The sequence below is a fragment of the Mus caroli genome, chromosome 19 (assembly GCF_900094665.2).
Source record: "Mus caroli chromosome 19, CAROLI_EIJ_v1.1, whole genome shotgun sequence".
In the NCBI taxonomy this organism is placed as follows: domain Eukaryota; kingdom Metazoa; phylum Chordata; class Mammalia; order Rodentia; family Muridae; genus Mus; species Mus caroli.
In genome coordinates this window covers 27,949,707-27,975,529 of record NC_034588.1, presented here as the reverse complement: position 1 = coordinate 27,975,529, position 25,823 = coordinate 27,949,707, and the positions used below count along the sequence as shown (strand labels likewise).

Genomic DNA, 25,823 nt, shown 5'->3' with positions numbered 1-25,823 from the left:
TTCCTGTTGGGTCCTGGGAACCTCTCGCTTCCCTGGCATCTGGGACTTTCTAGTGGTACCCCAACCCCCACTGCTACATATTTCTATACATTCTCCTGATCTTCGGTACTTCTCCCCATCTCCTCCCACACCTGTCCTGCCTTCCCCCTCCTCTCTGCCCCCCCCCAGGTCCCTCTCTCCTTCTACCTCCTGAGATTATTTTGTTGCCCCTTCTAAGGATTGAAACACCCACACTTTGGTCTTCCTTCTTGTTAGGCTTCATATAGTCTCTGAGTTATAGCTTCACTCTTTATAATGAGATGGAATTTAAAATTCTTCTTATTGCACATATAAGTGCCATAAAATTCTGCTCAGTTTCTAAGAGCTTGGTGTCAATTCTAACAGTAGGTGACTGAATACTTCTCGTGAGTATTCAGCTGGTCTCTGTGGAAGATTTCCTTTCTGACAGTACAGGTTCATGGAGGTAAGTTTTCCAAATTAGATTAAAGCATAGCATTAGCCCTTATAATTTAGAGTTGTATGATAAAGGCATATAGAAAAGTATAAAGAAAGGTTGCTTAATCCTTTCTAGAGGTTGCAACTGATGAATAGGTTGTAATCAGAGAAGGATAAGATCATAAAAATCATTAAATCATCCAAAATGATAGAGAGGAAAAGTCACTCTAGGTAGAGAAATAGAAAGCACAAGAGAGTAAGGCTATATTTTTTTCCTTTAATTGTGTGTGTGTGTGTTGTGTGGTGGATGTGCCCATGTGTGAATGTGGAGGACAGAGCAGGACAGTGTGCATCTTTCTCTAATTCCTTCCACCTTGTTGACATGGTCTTTTAGCCATTGAACTTGGGATTTACCTGTGTGTGACCCCAGAAGCATGTCTGGCTTTTTAACTTGGGTGCTAAGGATTTGAACTCAGTTCTTCCTGATTTCAGATCAAGCACTGTAACCCACTGAGCCATCTCCCTAGCCCCAGGGTACTTAATGTTTTGGGAGTTTCAAGACCTTTAACATACCTAAATGTTAATGTTATCAAAGGCAAATATAGATAGATGGAGGGAAAGGGGGTAACAGTACTCGAAGGACATTAATTTCCAGGCCAAAGGCCTGAGTTTTCCATAGTAGGTTCTTAAATAGCCACCATGCAAGTTTAACAAGAGAGGGGCAGGACTGGATGCGAGTTTAATAATCATCATGGGACTGTGGAGATGCTGAAGGGAGGGGAGGGAGGAAGGCAGTACAATTGGCTACAGAAGAGATGTTAAGGACATGGTTCTAGGCTAAGGCAGAAAAAAGTAGAAAGACATGAATAGATTTGAGGATTTGATGATTTGAGGACTCAGGCTCTTACATTAGCTGTGCATGGTGAACAAGTTAAATACAGAGACATCAAAATGAAAAAGAAAAGAATATTAAAATTTTCCCAGCTTGAGTGAGTGGTTGGTAGCAGTACAGTCAAAACTGGAAGTCGAGAGATGCAGGAAGATGGGGAACAAGTAGACAGAAGGAGAATTCTAGATTAAGGTGCTTCTGATATCTTAAGAAAACTCTATATGAAATTCATCACAAGGTCCTATTTAAATTGAGAAGTTCTGAGATATATGTTCTATAAGAACAGTAAGAAACAGAAAAAGTAAAGTTTTGTTTCACTTTTATTATGAAATTGTACAGCTTCTATTATGTGTTCCCCTTGACTCCAGGTATAAGTTTCCTTGACTTTAAGGAGCATGGTCTGAATCATAGTCTGTACACTGCAGTGCACAGTGCGTAGCTACCGTGGAAGTGACACTCAGAGAGGGAGAGAATGTCCCACAAGAGGATTAAATGTCTCCTCAGGGCAGTCAGCATGGGTTAGGAAAACTTACAGGTCTTCAAACAAACAGATGAGGAAGACTTGTGCAAGTCTTGCATTTGGATAGAGTCAAGAGAATCCATCATTCTGTGAGAGAGCAACAGTGAAGACTATGATCCCAAGAGATCATGGGACCAGGAGAATGTCACTCCAAATGGGCCCAAGGGGACAGAGAAGTCTGCTAGAGAGTGGCCTGTAAGAAAGCGCCTTGAGTGGAGGAAGAAACAGACGTAAGTGGAAACATAGACAACAACACTTCCGTTATGCCTGTCCAGGTTTGTTTCTTTCCATCTGTAGACGATGAAAACATCTGGCCTGGTGTTCAGAGAGGCATTTCCTCCCCTGTACTTCTTTTATTACCTTCCTAAGGGACAGATCTTTACAACCTCAGAGTATTCTGCCCACTGCTATACTTTGCTTATAGAGTCCTGTTTGTGCCAGCCAAATATAAGAGATGCACATTCAAGAAATTCTGGTTATCATGACCGAGATTTATCACACTTGCATCAATCTGCATAACCACCCTGCATAAAAAAATATAATCTTCCTTGATGATCTGAAGAGTCCAGAGCCCTGTGCTAATACTGATTAGGCTCATAGCACAAGCCCCCTAAGGTGAGACTTGTACTGAGTGTGTCATACATAAAATAAATTCTACATTATAAGGAGTGCATGGAAGGAGGGAGTTTGTTTGGTGAGTGAAACTAGAACATCGGACAAACCTGTTTTCTAATTTAAATGAGCTCAGGGCATTTTCTCATGTTTGTTTTTCCAATGAATAATTTCATCGCCCTATTTATATTTATAATTTTATTGGGTCTTTTTTTCTTTTTATGGACCAATTGTCTTCAAATGCTTTAATCTACCTCTTGCAATCTGACTGTCTATGAATATTCAGCATTTGCATAAGAATTTCATTCTACTATTGACACGTTGTGATCGCGTCTTCCTTAATCTACTTCCTCCTTTGCACGTGAAGATTGATAGCATCTATGCTTGTCACTTTACATGATTAGAAAGACTGCTGCTTCTCCCAGTCTGTGTCTTCAGGAATATTTTCTGCATTTCCCATGTTGTGGGCCACCTGTGTTGGCTCTCTCCGCAGTTATTTGTATTTCTTCAGAGACATTCTTTCACTGATTGCCATTCTTCGAGGCAATGTAGTTTGCAGTAAGCTCACTACTGCAGGTGGGCCACGAGTGTGGTGTGCTTTGAGTCAGCTCAACTTGAAATCCATTGCCTGTCACAGGACTGGTTTTTGTTACTTATTTTTCCCATTCTGTATAACTGCTTGTCTTTTAAAATGGGAGCTGTATTAATTTACGATCGCCTTGTAGCTAGAAAACAACCAGCATCATAAATAATTGTCTATAAGAAAAATGGCAAACGTGCTCAGGAAGAAATGATAAGGAGAGAATTTTGACTCAGATCTCTTCATTAGCTCACCTGACTTATCATTTATTCACCAGGACCTATGTAATAAGACACAGTACAGAACAGAATCTACATGAAACAAACAGCAAAATAATGTGCAATTTATTTAGTCTGACTCAATAATGAAGGGCGAAAGGAAAAACTTCCCTATCTTTAATCGAGATTTGTAATCTTATGAATTCCATGTAAGCATCATTCATATGGACCGCAAACCAGCATGCTACAGAGTGCACTGTGCTAGTAGGGTTATGATGTTAAATATTCTTGATTGCTCTAGAAAAACAACCTAGGTGTCGTATAAAGCATTTTCAGAAGGAAGGAATTAAAGGAAAAGTATGTTGCTTTTTCAACTTTCTGACACGAGACAAAGAACTGTGAAAGTTTATTTCTCCATAGCTAAGGTTATTGCTGTTTTACTTTTCTTCATCCTACTTCCCCTCCCCCACGTCAGCTACCTTAAAAAAAAGTCAATACACCAGTGTTGGGAAAGGCAACTGTGCCAGGACGATGACGGGTTACCCACATGTACTCTAACTCTACATCTTTTGAGGCTTTTGGAAATATCAGTGTTGGCCCAAGTAGGGAATGAGATGTTACACTGCAAATCCTGTGCCATGTGTGAGCTAATTGACACTGTTGGCAGTGCTCACCTGTGCCCTCTTCACACTCAAATGTCTCATAATGATCCTTTTCTGAAGAGATCTTGTCCCCCTGCCCCAATTGTGTTTTCAGAGGTAAATTCTCATGGGACAGTTTTTGGCATCCTATAGCATCCTATACTCTTGTCTCCTCTATACTATTTCTCCTCTGCTACTCTTTCACCTTCTCCACATTCCTCTGAGCATTCTCCTCACAGCATGTCTTCTATTTATTCTTCTTTATGGAGTACTCATCTTCTGGTCTCTAATTTCTGTCTAATTGAAGCATCTTTTCAACTTAAAAAAGTTAAAACCTCTAATTTCTGCCTCTTCATTTCATAGCTCTTGAATTGAGCTGTCAGACTTCTTCAGTCCACTGTATCTTGCCTTCCTTGTGTCTCAGAACATGGTGATATGTGGGCATATTACCAATGCAATCACACATAACTCAGTGCCCAGAAGAGCTTCATGTTCCAAGTTTAATGTTCTGCGATCATCATCCTGAAATAATTAGTAATTTCACATTTTATTTTTTATAATGTTTATTATAACATTGAAACTGAATGTGTGACCCTATTCATATCCAAGACTGATTCTAGGTTTGCCATATCATTGGATGTTGTAAGACCTTGTCACCACCAAGTCACCACCAGTGTCCAGTGTTCATAGACATAGTCTAGGTACCAGGCATGTAGACTCTATGGTAAGGCAATATGGCTGCCATTCAAGTCCTAACCTGGTAGTGCCATGACATGTTAGTAGGAGACTCAAAAAGAAGTTTATCCTGTGGGCGAGTTTCAATGTTATACATTTCCTACATGGGACTAGAGGACACCTGACCTCTCTGCTTCTACCTGGAAGACACAATGTGTAGGCCTAACCTCTGGCAGAGGTGGAGATTTCCACGTGCTCATTATAGTTCAGGAGCTCATAAGACTGAGATCCCTTGATGTGATGGAGCAGTAAGTAGCAAATAAAACTGCTGAGAGGACCATGGAGCAGAGATAGACAGGAAGCAAGGTAAAGCTTTGTATGTTAGTACCTTTAACAGATGTTTTCTTCTGTTTTATATAGGAGACATACATTTCTGTTTTGTGGCACGACATGTAAATTACATAACAAGTGTATTTTGGCTCTTATGCTCTCTGTGTGTCTTATTTCACTCCTGCCTCCTCTCAGCACGCTGTGTTCTGTAAGAGTGGCACTCTTCATGGAGAAGTAGGGAATGTTCCCTAACATCCTAAAGGGAAGCTTATACAGAGCTCAGTCTAAGTTGTGAGTCAGATGGCTGGATTCCAGTCTCAATTCTACTTACTAGATGCTCTGACTTTTGACAGCTTATTCAGCATTATTACTTTTTTTTTTTTTGCTTGAGTTTCTCTCTCTGTTAGAAACTTTGACAGAATACTTATAGAATATTCCAGAATATCCACAGTGCATTTGTAGAATTAAGAGAAAAAAAATCAGCCAAGCACCTCCTGTGATCCTGTGATCCTGTGATCCTGGATGAGTCAGAACCCCTGGGGAGTTGAGCTGCTACTGGAGTGTTGGCTAAGTGGGTTGGGATTCAGAGCAAATGCTCTCCCCCAGGCAGAGAATTCAGGCTTCACCTACCTGTGCATTTTTGAGACCCCCACCTGCCAATACCTGCCACACCCTCTAGCACAGACACACTGATCATGTAATGTTTGTTGTTCTGGGTGTCCTCTGTTGGGTTTCAGTCTATACGTTTCTGATTTCCCTCATTGCAATGGGTATTTCTGGTTGTCAACTTGACTCTATCTGGAATAAACAACAATGCAGAATGGGAGGACTCACCTGTGATCCAGATCTTCAGGCGGGAAGATATAAATTTCTGACCTGGATCTTGGCAGGGAGATCTTGAGGTGTAGTGGCCATGAGAAACTTAGGCCCAGGCAAGGTAGTACAGGCCTTTAATTCCAGGACTCTGAATTCAAGGTCAGCCTATGGCAAAGCAAGTCCCGGGTCTAGCTGTATATACCTTTAATCTTGGCCATACCTTTAATCTGGGCCACACCTTCTGCTAGAGGCCTACATAAGGACATTGGAAGAAGGAAGACCCACTCTTCTTCCACTGTTTGCATCGACTTGCCAGCACATCTGTTGGAACCTCCTTCTACAGAAGTCCAATGAAAACAACCAGCCTCGTGGGACTGAGAAACTACTGGATTCTTGGACTTCCCGTGCACAGCCGACCTTTGTTGGGTTATTTGGACTACACACTGCAAGACTTGCCCTCTGGAAGCTGTGATTTGCTCCTGAAGAAGCAGAAGAAGATGTCACTCACCAGGTTCATGAACTGTCCTAGCAAATGAATCTAACCAAAAGAGGGGCGTAAGGTTTTAGGTCTCAGTCGCTGCACCTGTAGAGAGAGTTTGAAAGTCCCTCAGTCTTTGCATACTAAAAGTTCAATCCCGAAATCCAGTCAGGGTTCATCATTCGAGCTGCAAGTTTTGTGTCATCGATAAGTTTGAGGACATTGGAACTCCAGCCACAATGATTGAGGTGGTTTGCAACAACCATCTAGGAAAGAAAGTTCGAGTTAAGTGCAACAGCGACGACACTGGCAACTTGAAGAAACTGATAGCAGCTCAAACTGGCACCTTCTGGAATAAGATCGTTCTTAAAAAGTGGTACACGATTCTTAAGGACCACGTGTCTCTGGGAGACTATGAAATCTACGATGGGCTGAACCTGGAGCTTTCTTACCAGTAGAGGGCAATTCCTTCCTCTTTCTTGCCCCGCTCTGCCCTGCCTTCTTTTTCCATCCTCATTTGACACTGGTATAGATGGTCATGTTTAATAGTTCACATGAATAAAAAAAAAAGAAAAAAAGAAAAAAATCATAGTGTTAGTAGTTTCATTTTTTATTTAACAAAGGGTCTGTTGCAGGAGTTGGTTCTGTATTTGTTTCAGTGGTTAAATCTGCAAGCAATCTCTATTCTAAAAGTGAAGTTGCTTACTTGAAACTTGTAAGTAGTGCTCACATTAAATAAAATTTATTTTTAATCTATCTATCTTTAAAATATTAATAAAGGTCATTGGATCTTTATGATGAAAATTTCTCCATGTTTTGCATTATTATTTGATAGTTTTCCTATCCTCTTGTTTCTTTGCATAACTAACTGTTAAATTAGTTCATCTTTAATCATATAATACTAAATATACTTCTACCACATCATAAGACATACCTTCCCCACTCCTCTTTCAGCTACTAGACAAAAGTTGGAAAGGCCCTTGGCCAATGCATGCGAAAATATCTGGGTCCGGGATACCTTGTGTTGTGTCCTTAGAGAGATTATTACCAACCTTGCAGTTTTCTCAGCGGAGACTTTTGTTTTAGTCTTGCTTCCATCAATCCTAGTGTTTATGAGACAGGGAAATACTGTTGCCTCTTGGATTCCTCAGCAGACAGCTCTATTTCATTAAAATTACATGGGAAGCCAGTAGTTTTGAAAATAGACGGATGAACGAGAGTGTAAGTAACCCTTAAAGTTGCAGAGTGGACAGCACTGAAACCACATGCAACTGAAATGATGTTTGTATGAATGCATCATCTGGGAACCGGCCTTGTCACTGAGACCAATTGTGGGCTCCCCTGAATGTGGCCAGTAAAATTCATCAAAAAAGCATTGAGATTCCTCAGCCAGCATCTAACTAAGGTTTTTCTGGTACTTTATCCCACTTCTTGACAAGGCATGTGATGCTTTAGCAAACCATAAACTGTGGTAAAAATAAATGCCACTTAAATCATAGGAAACATACGCAGTGAAGTAGAGCTGGGTTCCTTGCCGTTCCCCTAAAAACCATGTATTTGTACGCACAAGCCTCTGTCAGCATACACCAGCTGCTTGTCTTTGAGATAATTATGCAGCTCCTTTGAACATCAATCTCCCCACTGCAAAATTAGTTTAACAATACTTAATTCACATTCCTATGGGAAGAGTTGTGTAAAATGCATTAGATAGTTAAATAATTAGTTCTCACTCCTACTGTGTGCCAGGCACAGTAGAAATCCACAGAATCATGGATTCTGAGGGTAAGGCAGGCATAGAGTTTAGAGATTTCCTTCTCCTAAAGACTAGCCCTTATGAATAGAATTTCTTCACAGTGGTAATTACCATCATAAACATTTTCCCCTTTCACTTAAGACTTCTACTCTGTGGGAGCTTGGTTGATTACAAGAAAACAATATAAAATACTATTATCTTTGTCTTTTCAAGTCATCTCTGTCTTCTAGGATACTAAGTATCAGTTGGAATACATTGTTCTAGGATGCTCATGAGCAGGGGGATCTCTGAAGTTGCTCAAAGTGGCCCAAGACTTTCTGTGATAATCTTAATAGACCAGATAAATTAACTTAGGAAGTATGATTTAAAAGATATCATTTTTAGAAAGTCTTAGTTTTTGCTTTTGTTTGGCCAATTGGTTTGTTGTCGCTGTTGTTGTCTCAAGGGCCAGTTGGCAACATCCCCATCAGATTGGCCTATGGGCAAACCTATGGGGCATTGTCTTGGTTGATGATCAATTTGAGAGGGCCCAGCCCACTGTTATGATGCTAACCCAGGGCAGCTGTCCTGGGTTGTAAAAAGAACCAATTTAAGCAAGTCAGTGAGCAGTGGTCACTTATGGTCTCTGATTTAGTTCCTGCCTCTAGTTGCCTGTGTTAAATTCCTGCCCAAACTTACCAGATGGAATCTAGACTTTCCGGAAGATATAAGTATGTTTACTTAAAAATAATTTTAGATTAGTAAGTTTTGAAACAATTTGTATAAGGAGATCATAGCAGCAAATACATCTTATGTTGTAACTATAGCAACACTGGCTTCTTTTACTTTCGTAAGAACGATACTGCATTGAGCAGTTCAGTGAAGTGCTGCGGACCTGTATGTGTTCTATCTACACATTTAGGTATTGGTAAGGGCCATCATCCAGATCTTATAGCTGCCTCTCCACCACCTTTATTCCTTTCTAAAAATCTATCTCAGTTCACACACTCAGACATACAGACAGACACAGACACACACAGACAGACACAGACACACACAGACACACACACACCAGTCCACTGCCTCTTTCCTTCACTTTTATCTGTAAAACATGGTATCTAGAATAGTCTGGCTTTCCATTTATAGGAGAAAAGGTCGACTTTCCTTTTCAAATGTCATTTCTGAGGCCCTTTTCATGAAAAGAACTAATTAATAAGCCAATTTCCCAGAAATTAATACATCAACACCTCTCGAATACATCAGCACATTTAAGCACATTAATAAGTACATTTGCATTAAAAGTGTGTGACACAGTGGCATATGACAAATGTCAATGGGAGCACTTTAGCCACAGCGATGGAGGTCAGTAGGGAAAACACTTTGGTCTATGGACCTTCCTGTGCCTCAGATCAGATGGCTGAGGCAGCTGTTAATCCACTTGCAGGTGTGAGGCCTGTGCTTTCTGTCATGGTCTTTAAAATCTAACTGTATGGTCAAATGTCATACAATTCTCTGTTCTTCTGCTCCCTTTCTATTTGTGGACACACACACACACACTCTTTCAGAGACCCAGGCGAACCATTCTTACTTTTGTTTCATTCATATCCATTTTACCTTGAATAACCTAAGACATCAGAGTGTCCCCATTCCCCATTTTCTCTTACTATTTAGAACTCCCATGCGTGGCAAGCTGGGAAAGATTTCTTCATTCTTCCAGTCTTTAAGCCACAGGCAGACGGGGACTTAAGTGTTAGTACCCAGCTCCTTGCCTGGAGGTGGAGTGACGTGGACTTTACATTGACCACCCCACCCCAAAGCATAGCAGAAACAACCACCAGTGACCTCAAATGGAAACATATAAGTTACTGTTCTGCAGGGTGTCTTTCTTTCTCCACCAGCAGGTCTTGAGATAGAACCACTCTCAAATTCTGTTCTTGGTTCTGTTTCTGGGACAACACAACAAAAACTGAAACTGTGTGTGGACCTGCATGTGTTCCTTTTTCTGTGAATTTACGCACACACCCTTATACATCACCCTCTGGGGTTATCAGACTATCAAGGATACCAAATCATGAGAGTTTCATCAACCCAATGTGGTTCTTTCTAAACAATGTTTAACTATTTCTGAGTTGTGAGTATTTGCCCATGTCCCACCAACCTGCACCTTTGAACACCTCATCCTCCTGTGCTATGATTCCTCAGTGCAATAGGTCCCATTATTGTGCAAAGTCACCTCCGTCTTTACAAGCTTTTATGTGTGGTTTTATAGTTTATCTTTTAAATCAGTTTGGTTTTCAGAAAAAGCTAAGTGTTTCCAAATGAAAAATGGATTTTTAACAACTCCAACACTTTAATATGACACCCAGTTGCTGTAGTCACTCGCCTGTGACCATTACACATAATAGCATTTGGAAGAGAAATGTCAGAACGATTGCTCCAATTGCAAGAAAATGGCTAGGAAGATTTACTTCCTGGAGTTTTTGTTTGTTTGTTTTGTTTTGTTTTGTTTGTTTTGTTTTGTTTTTCTGTGCTCCTCAAGAAATACAGTTTCCTGCTGGGCAGAGTGGCATATGCCCTCAATCCTGGCACTTGGGAGGACAAGTCAGGGCACTCAAGAGTTCAAGGTCACACTTGGCTCTGTAGGGTTGCTGAGGCTAGCATGCAGTACACGAAGCCCTCTCTCAAACAAACCAACAAAACTTCCTACTTGTAAACATGGAAAAACTGAAGCTAAACTTTCCTAAAATATATTATTTTTCTTTGGGCCTGGTGGCAGCACCGTTTAAGAGGCTTAGGCTGGAGAAGTATGAGTTTGAGGCTAGCCTTAGTTACATAAGTTTGAGGGTAACCTCAGCTATACAAAGAGACCCTATCTTAAACAAACACATAACTCCTTTTGACTAAGAGTCCAGCCCATGGTGTCAGCATGCAGATTATTTTACTTCCTTAAGTGAGCATCTGTCACAATTAGGCAAATTTAGCACAGTAACTGAAGATATAATAATATGAATTTTCAGAAGGGAGCCATCTTTCCATTATTTAGAGAGCATTTAACACTTGGAAATAGACAAGAAACTCTCAAGTCTGATACAGTACCACATGCCTAAAATTCCAGGTCTTGGGAGGTCGAGGTAGGGCGATAAACAATTCAAAGCCAGGAGCTGAAGTCCAACGTTGAGCAGCATGAGACCTTGTCTCAGACAAAACAAGACACAAACAAACAAAAGAGAAGCGTTCTTCTAGAATGTAGGCGGCCTGTCTATAGTAATCGGAGTTCATAGGTTTAGAAGGTATGCAGGCAAAGGCAGTGTGAGCAAATTACTTGTGTCCAACTTGTCTTTCTCAAACAATTCTGAATGAATTTTGGTGGCAATAAATAACAAATGAGGATCTTATACCCTTGGGGTCTGTGGTCATCTCTTTTTATTTTGGATGAGAGATGTAGTTATTCAAGGCCCCTTCTTTATTAGGGCTTCCAACCACCTCGTTTTGTTACTTCCTGGAATGTTCAGTTTCTAATGAAGGTTTGCTCTTCTCATAGTCATTGCCACTTTTCCTTGGGGTAACTGATTAGTGCTACCTATTTGGTGAGATAAGCTTCTGTCCAAGGCGCCACCTCTCACAATGAGTTTGTCTAGGAGAAAGGCCCTGTAGTGAATGCAGACACATCCAATTTCAATTTAACAACAAATAACATACTTCTCTTGCTTATTTAAGGATGGAAAGCATCTTTCTGTCGGCCTGTCTCTTTGTCTTCCTCCCCCCTTTCTTTCCATTCTTGGTACTTGGTATGAAGCCTAGGGCCTAGTACATGCCCAGCAAGCACTCTGACACCAAGCTACTCTCTAGCCCACTCAGTTACTTTTTAAAGAAATAAACCCTTCAGGCAGTATATCCAGCTACTCTACATAAAGGCAGCATTACTGACCTATTTGTAACTCTTCAGTGAGTCCTGGACATTTTTGGTAATTTTTGTCTGTTCCAGTTTGCTTTTCTGCTGCTGTGAGAATACATTCTGACCAACAGAAATGTTGGAGAAGAAAGGGTTCATTTCATCTGACCTGTCTAGTTTTCTGTCAGCTTGTCACAAGTTAGAGTCATCTTAGAGGAGGGAACCTCAGTGGAGAAAGCTTCCTAAGATTGGGCTGGAGGCAAGCCTGTGGGGCAGGGCAATTTCTTAATTAGTGATTGATGTGCAAGAAATCAGCCCATTATGGGTGGACTGGTGGTCCTGGCTCCTGTAAGAGAGTAGGCTATGTAAGTCATGAGGAACAAACCAGTAAGCAGCACCCTCCATGTCCACTGCATCAGCTCTTACCTCCAGGTTTCTGTCTTGTTTGAGGTCCTGTCCTGACTTCCTCAAATGATGAACAGTGATATAGAAGTGTAAGTTTAATAACCCCTTTCCTCCCAATTTGCTTTTGGTCATGGTGTTTCATCCTAGCAACAATAAACCTTCCAGGACTACCTGCCTAGGTATAGTGCCACCCACAGTTGGCTGGGCAGTCTCATGTCAATAATGAGTCAAGACATTATGTTCTCAGCAACAGTTCAATTGAGCCTCCTCCCTTGGGTGACTGTAGACTGAGTCAAGTTGATAGGTGATACTATCTAAGACACTACCCCAATACCCCAGTTGACTTGTACACAGAAAATGGTGGGGATAGAATGAAAACATCAACATATTTCACACTAAATATAAAATTGACCTGGGCATGAGTCACCTTTGCATGGGATTTTTGAACACAACAGAAACTTGAATGCTTACATATATTAATCTTTTATTTGACTAGTTTTATGTTGTTTGTATTGGATGTGTAATTGAGGATGGAAAGGGGTGAGTTGGGGGCTGACTCAAAAGAGTCCCATCTGAGTCACCCTGGGATGAGTGAGAAAAGTTAGTAGCCTCAAGGATCTTTTATCTCATGGAAAATAGACATGAATCACACTTGGATATGTTTAAGTGTGAGAAGTACTAAGCAGAAATATAAAGTGCCGTGACAGCCGGGGGCCAAAAGGAGAGAATTGTCTACAGACACAGAAACTCTTATGAGTCACTTTCTCTGACTCTGTACAAGTTTCTGGAATTCACAACGTTCTCATTGTGAAACTGAGAGCAACTGAGCTATTGGAGTTAAGTGTCCATTGCTATAAGTGCACTCCCCTCAGCAGGAAACAGAGTTCCTGTGTGTAAAATCGGATTATTGGTCTTCTGCACTGACTGTAGAACGTACATCTCCTGTTGCCTTATCAGAAAGTCTCTGAGAGCAACTGATGTTCCTTCTGGATAGCAGTGGACCTGGAGGCTCTGGGTTCTGAAATTTAGTTTAGATCACTCTGTGAGAGACATTTCAAGTCTATGCTGCTTGAATCCCATACAGAGGCACCATGGCAAAGGAATCATAGCCACTGCATCAGGAATCCCAGGTTATAACCTCTACAGTATCAGTGAACATCCTTTACATAAAACACAATAATTGACATTCTTACAATAGGACACTTTTAAGACATTTTTCTTCTGTAAGGATTTTCCCAGCCTTTATCTTTTTCCACCATAAGGAAACAGCCCTTTTACAACTACCACAATGTTTGTTAGATTTGGATTTGTAAAACAGATTTTGTGTGATGTTATACATTTAAATTGTAGTTACGTGTTACAAAGCCCCTTGGCTCTTCTAGTTCTCTTATGGTGTGGAAATTTATTAAGCCACTGTCCACATGAGAACTGAGCTGCAGAAAGATTTAGCAACGTAACTTAGTAACGTTATATTCAGTAGTTAAGCCGGAGCTCAGTTCTTATTAAACTTGACAGCATTTTGCCAGCAAGGCCGGTGTAGATGCTATAAACCTTTGTGAGTGGCACCAAGGCTACTGGAATTGCCTGAGTTTTACCTTGTGAGAACCCTCCTTTCAATAACTGTCTGCTATATTGAAATTGCCAGGCCTGCATTTCTACTCTCTCTCTCTCTCTCTCTCTCTCTCTCTCTCTCTCTCTCTCTCTCTCTCTCTCACACACACACACACACACACACTCACACTCACACATGCACACACAGCAAAACACATCTTGAATGAAATCCCATACTAATGTTAAATTAGGAGAATTAACCTCTGAGACTAATATAGTTTCCTCTGTGGCTCTACTGTTGTCAAAGTATTGGTTTACAATTCAAGCAAAAACTGGGTTGAAGTTCAATTCAGGTTGAACTGGGTGCTTTTAGTGAATTTCTAGATTAGAAAGAGACACACATAAAATTATAACATATGTAATTTATAGGTATAATAAGAAATTAAAGATTCTTCAAATGTAAAAATCAAGCTACAGGCTTAACATAGGGACTGATACAATTAGAGAACACAAAGATAAATAGAAGTTATTCACAGAAAGGGGAATCATATACTGTTCTGGGCTTCAGGGAAAGTATTCTAGGCAAAGGGGCAGCCTATTGAAAACTCCTGTGCCCCATGGTATATTTGAGAACTTGGAAGGAAAGGATCAGTGTGAAGGACAGGGAGAGGCACACCATACACAGCCCTTTAGTTATGTACTGAGGCATAATGAGCCATTGGAAGCCTGACAGGCTGTGATGGGCTGTTTTCCTCATGACTGTGTGTTTGTTGGTGAGGCTCATCTGGATGCTTCTTGTGTTTGCTGCACCACTTGGTTGAATTCAGCTCTGGACTCCCGGGGTCTGTGATCTCATCTGGGTGGATGAAATAGTCAAGCCCTGACTGTTTCTGTACGTGCTCTATGACTCTCTCTCCATGCTCTCTCAAGTCAGTCATCCATTGTGAACTTAAAGGTTAGGGACATGCAAGTCCTATAGAAGGCTAGGTACAGTCAGAATGTTATTAATAGACAGCAAGCGGTATTTAGAGATTTTTCTTTCCATCTCTTAATCAGGGCTTTGATATTAACTTGAGTTTTTCTGATATCACATTAACTTTTGATGAATGTTTTTCTGGTAAAGTAGTTCCTACCAGAGGACTAGGGGGAGCTACTTGGAGGTCTGCCAGTAACAGACATATTTTTGTATGTCTCTGTATCTTTGTGTATGTATGTAAGTATGTATGTATGTATGCATGTGTTGTGTGTGTGTATGTGTGTGTGTGCATGTGTGTGTGTGTGTGTGTGTGTGTGTGTGTAGTGGGAGATACAATGAGATTAAAGACTTAAGGTGTCTTCCATAAAGCATCAGTCTTCGGTGTTAATTTTGGGTATCAATTTGGTTAGACTAAGAAATAACGTTCGTAGATGGCAAAGTATATTTCCTATTTCTCCCTATCCTTTCAGATATATGTCTGTTATTTTTTCAAAACCATAACAAATGAATATAAATAGCACTATCTGTGGAAATCAAACCGTTTTATATTCCAATCTCATGGATTTTATCACAATATTGTGGTAATCATAATTTCCCCATGGATCAAGGAAGACAATATTACAGAAAGAAATGGCCAGGATTATCTGTGCTATCAAGCTGTGTTACTTGAACAGTCACTTGTTAAATTAACATTTTTGTACATCAAAGTTGTCTTATTGCTTTTAAAAATCATTGGGTCCAGCAAGATGGCTTGGTGGGTAAAGACACTTGCTGCCAAGCCTAACAATGTGAGTTGCAGCCTGGGAAATCCTTTGATGGAAGTCCTCTGACCTGCATATATACACATTTGCACATTCATGAACCCATGAACACACACATACACAAACCTAGAATTTTTTAGATGTAATTTTAAATGTAAAACATATGAAATGTAGATTTTTTTTTCTGTGAGAATATTGTGAGACATTTCCGTAGTCTTAGGGAACATGTGCCAAAATGGAACCGTGGAGAAAGTAGAAGTAGTTCGAAAAGAACCTCATGTGTTTGTATAAGGCTTTATGTATGATTAGGACTGAATCCAACTGCCAACTATTCGCCAGTCTGACCTTCCAGGTGGTAGAATGCCTCGGTACTACCACAGAAAATAATACGGGTAAAGAATTATGCTTCTCACTCATTGAGAAAGTTCATAAATGAAAAGTTGTTTTAAATTGGAAATAGGTTTCTCAAGAAATTTAATTTTACTGAAACTCGAGTGGTTTATTTCTCAAAACAGAGGGCAGCTTTTGCTACTTCCAGATATTGTTCAAGTAAGTAATAAGAAAGAAGGTGTTGGGCAGAAACAAGGCTATTATGATGGTTTCATTTGGATGAGTCATAGATGAAGTAGAACAGAGGTTCAGTTTTAGAGATGTAGATATCTGATCATGAAGATTGCTTCTGTTTGCGAATTTCCCTCACAAAAAGTGCATGAGGAGAGTTAGTTTATTGCTTCCCATGATTCTCTGGGTTGGCTGGGACCAGCAGCCGACATTCTTACAACATGCTCTAGCCTCGCTCAGGAACACTGGGGATCACAAGATGGGGCCGCATCCTCCAGGGTCTCTCCTCATTCCCCTTGGTCACCAGCATGCTTCTGTAAGCTTCCTTACAGCTCTGTGCCTGGCTTCCAAAGATGAGCTGAGAAGTCATGGCCTTGCCAAGGCCCATGCTGACACATGATCTTTATCTCATCTCTTTGGCTAAAGCAAGACATCGGCTTAGGCCTAAGTGAGAGGAGAGGAATTTGTCTTCACCCATTGTGAGATGTGACAATCCATTTGAAATCATTTCTGATTCGTCAGAGAAACACCAGTTCATTTCCTCATTTAAGTCAGGGTGTATTTACCACATTCCTCCATCACCAGAGCCTGAGGGAGAAGACTCTCTCCTCTCTTTCAGCTTTGTTACTGATGAATTTTGCAATCTTAGCTGCATTTACTTCATCTCCATGACTTATTTTTTCCCATTTGAACTGGAAATAATGATGGTTGATTTCTCTATGTTCTGTCTCTTATGTGGAACCTGGATTTAAACACACACACACACACACACACACACACACACACACACACACACCTTGAAAGCAGCAGGAGGTAGGTATTGGACTGTTTAGGGGAGGAGGGTGAACAGCAGCAGGAGGAGGGGGAGGACGGTGATCTGATGAAAAATGGGAGCAAGGGATTAAATCTCACAAAGAAACCCATTGTTTCAGATATTGAAAATAAAATAGGATTTTGCCGGGCGTTGGTGGCACACGCCTTTAATCCCAGCACTCGGGAGGCAGAGGCAGGCGGATTTCTGAGTTCGAGGCCAGCCTGGTCTACAGAGTGAGTTCCAGGACAGCCAGGGCTATACAGAGAAACCCTGTCTCGAAAAACCAAAAAAAAAAAAAAAAAAAAAAAAAGAAAAGAAAAAAAATAGTATTTTATTTGTTTTTTTGGTCTTTGGAAGCCATCTGTGAAATTTTGTCTTTTAATTTTTATTAATTTTGATATTACTATGGTAACTTCAAATGGAGTAATACCATTGAAGAAAAAAGAACAGCTATATAACAGCTCTGAAGTTAGTTGTTAGTTTAAACTTTTGAGGCAAGTGAAGCCAAGGAAATTACCACTTGCCCATTCAGCTACATAATGGCAGATCCAGCTTTACCAGCAAAAGCTTAAATTCCCTTATTATATATTTGTTTTCTAGAACCATATGAAGTTCCTTCCTTGCATTTATTTTACTTAAGTCAAAGTCTCACACTCTGACCCAGAATACTCCTGAACTCTTACCCTTCCCACCTTTTGTTCCGAGCACTGGATTTTCATGCATGTATTATCATACTCAGCACACTATTCTGTATGTGTGTGACATGTGTAGGCATGCACACCTCTGTGTGTGTGTGCACACGTCCATGCATCACGTGCACTGGTCCGAGGAGGACATTAGGTATTCTCCTCAGTGGCTCTCCATTTTTGTCCCTTGAGACAGCATCTCTTGCTGAACCCGGAGCTCACTGTCTCCCATTTTTTTCAGTGAGGCTGCTGACCAGGTAGACCCACTAATCCTCCTTGTCTCTGCTTTGCTTCAAGTGCTGCGGTCTACAGAGCCACATGGTCACACCTCGTTTTTATGTGACTGATGGAGATGCAAACTCTTGGTATCATGCTTGCCTAGCGAGCACTTTGTCTACTCAGCCGTCTTTCATCTGAATGGTTCCCACACCACCACCACCTCTGGAAAGACAATTTATACAAATTTGTAAGATATGCCCCCCTTTTTGTTAGACAGAGTCTCACTATATAACCCTGGCTGGATTGGAACTTGTATGTAGACCAGGCTGACCTCAAAATCACAGCGATCCACCTGCTCTTGCCTCCTCTGCAGTACCACATCTGACTAAGTCAGTTTTCTATTCCATGTTCCAGCAACAATTCAGATACTACAGTGGAACTTTACAATTGAGTTTTCTGTGTCACGTTCTGTAGCTTATCAGCTCATCCACAGACCCCACATTTAATATGCAACATACACTTCCATTCCCCATTCTGCAGGGTTCATAGTCTGATTTACAGCCAGATTTTTTTTGTTATTGTTCTTCTTCCTTACCTTAGGTGTTTCCTGCCCCAATTTTTCCCAAACTGAAGCCAGTCATGTATCCCCCAACACCAGGTGCATGACTCTGTCTTTCACAAGATTCAATTACACTTTTTGTTCTTGATCACTTAGCTCTTTCTGTGACATCTGCAAACCAGTAAAAATAAAATACATATTTTTTCTCTTTTCAGTTCTCTAAATGTAGCATAGGATCATAAAGGCAGTAACTTTACACATATAGTAAGTTGTGTGAGTGCCATTTCTCTATATGCATTTATAGCCAAAGTTTTTCACAGAAGAAGTCATAACCAAAAATCCATTCATTAAAGCCATCTTTGCAAGTGTTGCTCACCTCTTGGGATTTCAGTTGCAAACTCCAATCTTCACAACATCAACTCCAGCACTTAATCCAAACCATTTCAGAATCCAGCAAATAGATAGTACTGATAGAACATATGCCTTTGTTCTCCTTAAATATTTTAAAAAAATCAAAAAGTTATTTATGCTTAATAAATTTCTAGTGCTCTTTATGTAATGTAACTGGTCTCTGGTCAGCTTGCTAGAGTAAAGGCCATTCAGTCACAGAAGATACAAGCAGCGGGTCAACTTCCAATCAGAAGCTCAGTAAGTGGACCATGCTTCCAATACCTGAGAATATGAGAAAGCCAATACCTGACACTGTTGGAGCACGCAGAGTTTATTCATCTACAAATGGCCTACTTCACAGTATATTATACTAATGTAGAGTATCAGCTTTCCTAAGGTCTAAATGAAATAAGGTCTGCAGGTAGCAGGCAGCAGGACACTTGGGTGATAGTAAGTTCTGAACAGGTATTAATGGTGGTTGTTATTATTAAAGTCACTATGAATTATGTGCTATACATGTACTGAAGAAGTATAATTGTTTTTATGACCCTTGACATTACTATTTTTACTAACCTATCTACTTTTCATTGCATTTAGTAATAGCTGATAGTACTTAGGCCCCTTACTTACCTATAATTTGCTAAAAGAAATTATCTTCTTCTGCTCAGATTCTATTATTTTATTGACTACAATAGACGTATATAATGGTTTCCTTTTGTATAAAGTAGTATGGTCGCTGGAAATTCATATTAGTGCTTCCTTCAGGTAATGCATAGCTTAAGTACAATATACACAAAGTTATTTACAACATGGACAGAAATATGATAAGTAGTCACAATGTGTCATTGAGTAGGGTCTTATGTTAAGAGGTTTACAGTTACATCATGTAATGCCATTTAATCTCAATATATCTATTAGTTAAACATACTTGTTAACTAAGACAAATATTGGATGATTTAATTGACTCCTTTAAATGTAAGTAGAAAAACAATTTTTAAAATGTTCTTTAATTTAACAATCTAGTATTTTGAGCCTGAATACTTATTTACTGTATTCTTATGCTTTTGAAAAAAATTTTAATCATAAATGAAAATTCATTGATAATGCATTTGATATTAATCCGATGAAATAAAGTAAAGGGAATTTTTTTTTTATTCTAGGAAAAGAGAGTTATTAACAAACATGCTGAAAAATTATTTCTCAGAGCCAGAGGCAAAGATGCACAGTGGTGCTCCAAGCCTCTTGGGGACCAGGACAGAAGGGATTTTAATTTCAAGCTGTATATACATAATGAACTCAAATTGAAAAAAATGATAGTAAATGTAAAAGGAGAAGTTTTGTATTTCAAACAATCAAGTGACATTTGAGAAGATAGAGTCATGTTAAGAATATTAAGAATGAATAAGGACTAGAAGATGGAGCAGTGTGTGACAGGACCTTTGACCATTCCTGTTCGCTTGTGTTCAGTCCCTGGGACTCAGATGTTGGAAGGGGAAAATGACCTCCTGCACATTGTCCTCTGACCTTCATGTGTGCGGTAGCATGTGTACATCCATATCCATACCCTTCACACACACACACACACACACACACACACACACACACACACTAAACAAAGTAAAAGATAACTTAAAAAATTAGTACAGAGAGCTGGGGCTATAGCTCGATGCTAGAGTACTTGACTATCATTCATGACATTTAATTCCTAGTAATTCAAAAGAAAAAGCTGTTTACAAATGTCTCCACAGAATGACTTCTCAATGTTATACGTTGATTATTTACTTCTATACAAGCCCAGTGTTATTTATTAAATTATTTGGGATCTCTGTGGCCAAGCAGATGCACAACAGATAGGTTAACATCATTGAAGATCTTTCTTCGTTGCCATGGTGCTTTGCATCTGCAATCCCTGCCCTAGGGAAACTGGAGAAAGACGTCTGTGAGTTTGATGGGCTTCCCTCCCAATTCCTATGCTAGTGTATACAAGTTCACTGAGTTGTATAGACTTTGTGTGTGATTAATTTTGGTATGTGATATTTTCATTTGCAAGTTTTAAAAATTATTTATTTATTTATTATATATAAGTACACTGTAGCTGTCTTCAGACACACCAGAAGATGACATCAGATCTCATTACAGATGGTTGTGAGCCACCATGTAGTTGCTGGGATTTGAACTCAGGACCTCTGGAAGAACATTCAGTGTTCTTAACCACTGAGCCATCTCTTCAGCCCCTGCAAGTTTTTTTTAATGGTAAACTTTAAAAGAACTTTTAAAAATGAACGACAACAATAAAAATCTTTATGTTTTCTGAGTTCAATTTTCCATTGCTCAAAATTTTATTACATCCTTTACCTTAAGATAAGATTTTCTTGGGTTGATTTTTAAAATGTAAACATCTGTGCAACAACTATTAAGCACCTGCCATTTTGCTGGGCATTAAGCTAAAGGGCTCGATTGTCTACCTGACTTCAGGATGATAATGGACTGGGAAAAATGTTTGTCCTTAAAGAACCAAAGAGCAAATATTTCACATGTGTGTGCCACGTTGTCTCTGATAAATCTGCTCAGCCATGCCAGTATATCAGGGAAAGAGCTACAGATAATTCAGTGAGCATGAGTCTAATCCACTGCAAGTTGATTTATAAAACTCAGCACTGGGCCAGTGACAGTCGTTTGCTGCTCTAAGACATAGCCCATACATTACAGCCAGTGACAATGCAATAATTGGTTTTGTTTTGTTTTGTTTTGTTTTAATGCAGTAATTGTTATGGGAGAACCACACACAAGGCATCCCAAGAGAACTAAAACAGGCATCTAGATGTTCTCTCAGAGGGCATTTTGGCTGACCTTCATCCTAAAAGTCTGGAGAAATCCATAAAATATCATGCTGAAATGTATTCCAAGAACAAAGACTGTTGCTATCTATCTGCTACCTTAAAATTTTTCTCAGGATTTCCGAACCGGATTGGCTGGAATTTTAGTTCCTCCGTGAATTAATCAATATATCTTAGGAAATGAGCTACTTAACTCAGTGTATTTGAAAAATAGTCATTTCAGTCTGGAGTTAGCCCTTTGTAGTGTGACTTCCCCACCAATGAAGACATTCAATTAAAGACTCCCAGTAAAGAAAAAGTCCAAATTCTATAAATCAGATGCTCATGTATTCATACAGCCTGTCTCATCCATTGATATTTTTCAAAGAGTGCTTTTCATAGTGTGGTTTTCTAAAACCACCTTAAATTAAGGATCAGGAGGCAGTCTAGGGCCAGTGTACAGGTGGCTCCATCCAAAGGTATATATATTAAACAGGTGTTCCTTAGCATGGGAAGTGCTGGACAAGCATGCAGCACTGGGAATAAGAGTTAGACCTAGGGTCCAAAGACCAACAGAAGTAAAAAAAACATGCTTTAGGTTCTGGGGAGACAATGCTGTTTTAGATGACGAAGTGTAGACTCCAGACAATATCATTTCTAGCTGTTTCCTGGCCATAAGAATTGAGGATTCTGGCATTTTACAGGTTGGAGTGAGAAATAATAACAATTAAAAAAACTATCCTTCAGTGTATGCTGCAGCCAAGCACCGACTGTACCAAGTGGTAGTCAGTGATGCAGAGCAAATTTTTCTGGCTGGGGTTGGAGGGGACAGGAGCCACCTCTTAGGTTCTCAAAGATTAGGTAGAGAACTGGTACAGGTTCATCTAGGCTTATGACCACCAGTATACTTTTAAAACATTTTTTAAAATCAAGTGCTCCTTTTCTGTAGCAGCAATCAGATGCCATTTGTTTAAATGTCATCAAATCCCCTGCTATTTCACTTTGATGTGGGCATAGAAAACTGCGATTTCATAGCAAAGATCTGGGACTGTGCGGCTTTTCTGGATAAGTCACAGGATTGGATGCTATTAAGCACTTCTTAGTTGGTTTGCTGAACTGTGCACTAAGTGCCTTACCTCCTGGTAGTTATTAGACAGCTGCACTGGAGCATCCTGATCTCCGCTTGGGACAGCACGCTATCAGAGGGCTTTAAAGTAGTTGTAACAGCCCGGCATAAGATTCTGATGAATCAGGCTCGGTGTTGCACATAAATCTGGTACTCAGAAGGCTAAAGAAGACTGCCATGAGCTCAGGACCAGGTTGGCCTACATAGTAAGTGGCAGGCTAGCCATGGCTACACTGTCTTAAAATAAATAAATAAATAAATAAATAAATAAATAAATATAAATAAATAAATATAAATAAATAAATAAATAGTACTAACTGAGTCAATCGGTAGCAATACCTTCCTGTTCTGAATTTATTGATTAAAGCTGCCTCAGTGAATGGTGCTTGAGGCTCCAAATCAACAGCAAGCAGAATACTGCATAGAAAAAATGGCAGGGCATGAGGCATGCATTCTGAAACTGAAGAGATGTTTCATTCTATAAGCTGATCGGGACATCCCCCTGACAGGATGGAGTGGGCCACAAGCGTCTCACGTAAGACAAAAATCTCATTGCCCTGTGAGAAGCCAGGGATGTAGGTGCTCTTGTAAGGTGCGCACAATGTACAGTTCTTCGTGTGACCCTGGGTCAAACCGTGACTCCTTCGTTGCATTTGCTTTCATGGCTATCGCTTTAATTTGCATGTTTTAAGTACCTGTGATATGACACGCTCTATGTTAAGTGTAGTGTTATACAAGCTAAATTATATGTCCCTGTAATTGAGTGCTTACCCTATGGCATCCCCATCACTAAGTGCCTTGTATTTATTAGTAATGACAGCAACTCCATAGGCTAGGTTTTTGTTGTTCTAATTTTTCAATGAAGAAAGCGACTTGGCTTTAATAACTTGCCTGTAGCTATAGGAAGTGGAGGTTCTGGGATTCAGAATAAGCTTGTGTCTGATCCTAAACTTTCTGTAATTAGTCATTAGACAGTAATGAGTTCTGCTAATGAATTTGTATATCATTGGAAGAATGCAAATATGCTAATAGGTTCGACCCACGTGTATGCTGCCTGGGCGAATGCTTGCCTAGCCAGGGAAGAGTGTCAGGACCATTTCCTTTTCTTTTTGTAGAAGTCTCTGTAACTTGTGAGGATTCAAAGCATTCTAGGACATGATGTAGGATGAGCATCTTTGCAGCACCTCAGGAAATAAGCAGGATTAGCCTTGTGATTTTAGCTATTATTTCACATTACCACTTATGAAATGAAAATCGTTGATTGATAAGACAAGTCTACTCCATATTAAAATCATCTAGATAGTTGTTAAAAAATAAGTATTAAAAGTCATTTATTGTAGTACATGCCTATAATGCCTATAATCCCAGCACGTGGGAATTGGAGGCAAGAGGATCTGTAGTCCCAGATTGTTCTTGCTTTATTACTGAGTTTGAAGCAAGCCTGTGCCGCATGAGGCCCTGTCTCCTGTGTCGAATCATAGAAATCAATCCTGAAGTTATCTGAGATGAGATATAAAGGCTTTAAGATATAAGGACTTGTCTAGGTTTGCTGTTACATATAGATCACCTCAGCACACAGAAGGAAGAGACAGGAAGGAAGATCCCTTGTAATTGCTGGTCTCCTAGTCCAGCCAAATTAGTGATCTCCAGGTTCAGTTAGACACTCTGTATCAAAAGTAAGAAGAAAGATAACCAACTTTAGTACACACACACACACACACACACACTTATATGAACCCCCCCCCCCATTCACACATGTTACACACCCACACAAATAAAAAATTAGATACAAAGCCTCAAATATTGCATTCATTCTAGTTGTATCTACCTGTCTGAGAAAACTGCATGGGGACTAGAGAAATGGCTCAGTAGTTAAGAGCACTGACTCTTCTTCCTGAGGTCCTGAGTTCAATTCCTAGCAACCACACGGTGGCTCAAAACCATCTGTAATGGGATCTGATGACCTCTTCTGGTGTGTCTGAAGACAGCTACAGTGTACTCGTATAAATAAAATAAATAAATCTTTTTCAAAAAAAGAGAAAGAAAACTACATCATCAAATTCTGGAGACAGTGAACAGGATAGTTGTAGCTAGAGGTGGTTTTATGAGAGTTGTTTTAGGATTGTCCTTCTTTTTACACATAAGTTGGTGACAGTACATAGTGCTTTAATTTTAAAGCAATATGTTTGTATTCTTATAGGTTATTTCATAGCATCTTTTTGAGATTACTTGATTCAGATTATTTATTTTTACATTAGAGATTAAAATCATGGGATTTTGGTGAGCTAGAATTACTTGCCTTTTTATTGCACACCTATGACCCATTGTGGAAAATGCTGAGCTAAAGGTATGGTAGCTCTTTTAAATAAGTGTTGCAGGAATAATAACAGATTTCTATTTCTCTTTTAGTCCTTTAAAATATCATTAACTCTTATAGAATGATTATTCTCTCACCTAGGTTTTTCCCTCCCTATGGTGAGACACCAATAGAATACACCTCAGCTAGATCCTTCTTGACCATACATCAGGACTCTAAATTTTCCTGAATAACAGCCCTGAGCTCACCCTCTAGGTCTGCTCTAGCTTATTTCCAGCTTCTCCCCTGTAGGTTTCTTACTCTTTCACCTGTGTATTGTCCAAATCACAGTAGCAGTATGTTTGGAGGATGCTACATGTGGGAGATGGGAGTTGGTTGTTATGGGAGCCAGAGGAGTGTTGGAGATAGGGCTGGAGAATAGTCTATTGAAATGTGTTATTGTAATAATTCCTTATATTCATCCTTTTTTCTAAATATATGTGTGGGTTGTTTTTCCATTCTCTGGTCTCAGATTTCTTTGTTGTTACCAGAGTCTTCAGGTTGAAAAGACTCCTCATAACCATTTTTTTAATTAGGTATTTTCCTTGTTTACATTTCCAATGCTATCCTAAAAGTCCCCCATACCCACCCCCCCAATCCCCTAACCACCCACTCCCCCTTTTTGGCATTGGCGTTCCCCTGTACTGGGGCATATAAAGTTTGCAAGTCCAAAGGGCCTCTCTTTCCAGTGATGGCTGACTAGTCCATCTTTTGATACATATGCAGCTAGAGACAAGAGCTCCAGGGTACTGGTTAGTTCATATTGTTGTTCCACATATAGGGTT

At 39.8% G+C, this 25,823-nt stretch overlaps 2 protein-coding genes across 3 annotated transcripts in view; both read left to right on the top strand.

Annotated features, from left to right (window-relative positions):
* Positions 1 to 25,823, top strand: part of Prkg1 (protein kinase cGMP-dependent 1) — a 1,176,530-nt gene that overhangs the window by 813,779 nt on the left and 336,928 nt on the right. The gene's annotated exons all lie outside the window — the stretch shown is intronic.
* LOC110285296 (ubiquitin-like protein 5) lies at positions 6,434 to 6,652 on the top strand. The gene has a single exon (XM_021151360.1). It carries the CDS (start codon positions 6,434 to 6,436, stop codon positions 6,650 to 6,652), a length of 219 nt encoding a protein of 72 aa, XP_021007019.1.

Bases quoted from the DNA above. Each gene is read 5' to 3' on its own strand.
- LOC110285296 (XM_021151360.1), top strand. From the start codon at position 6,434: ATGATTGAGGTGGTTTGCAACAACCATCTAGGAAAGAAAGTTCGAGTT.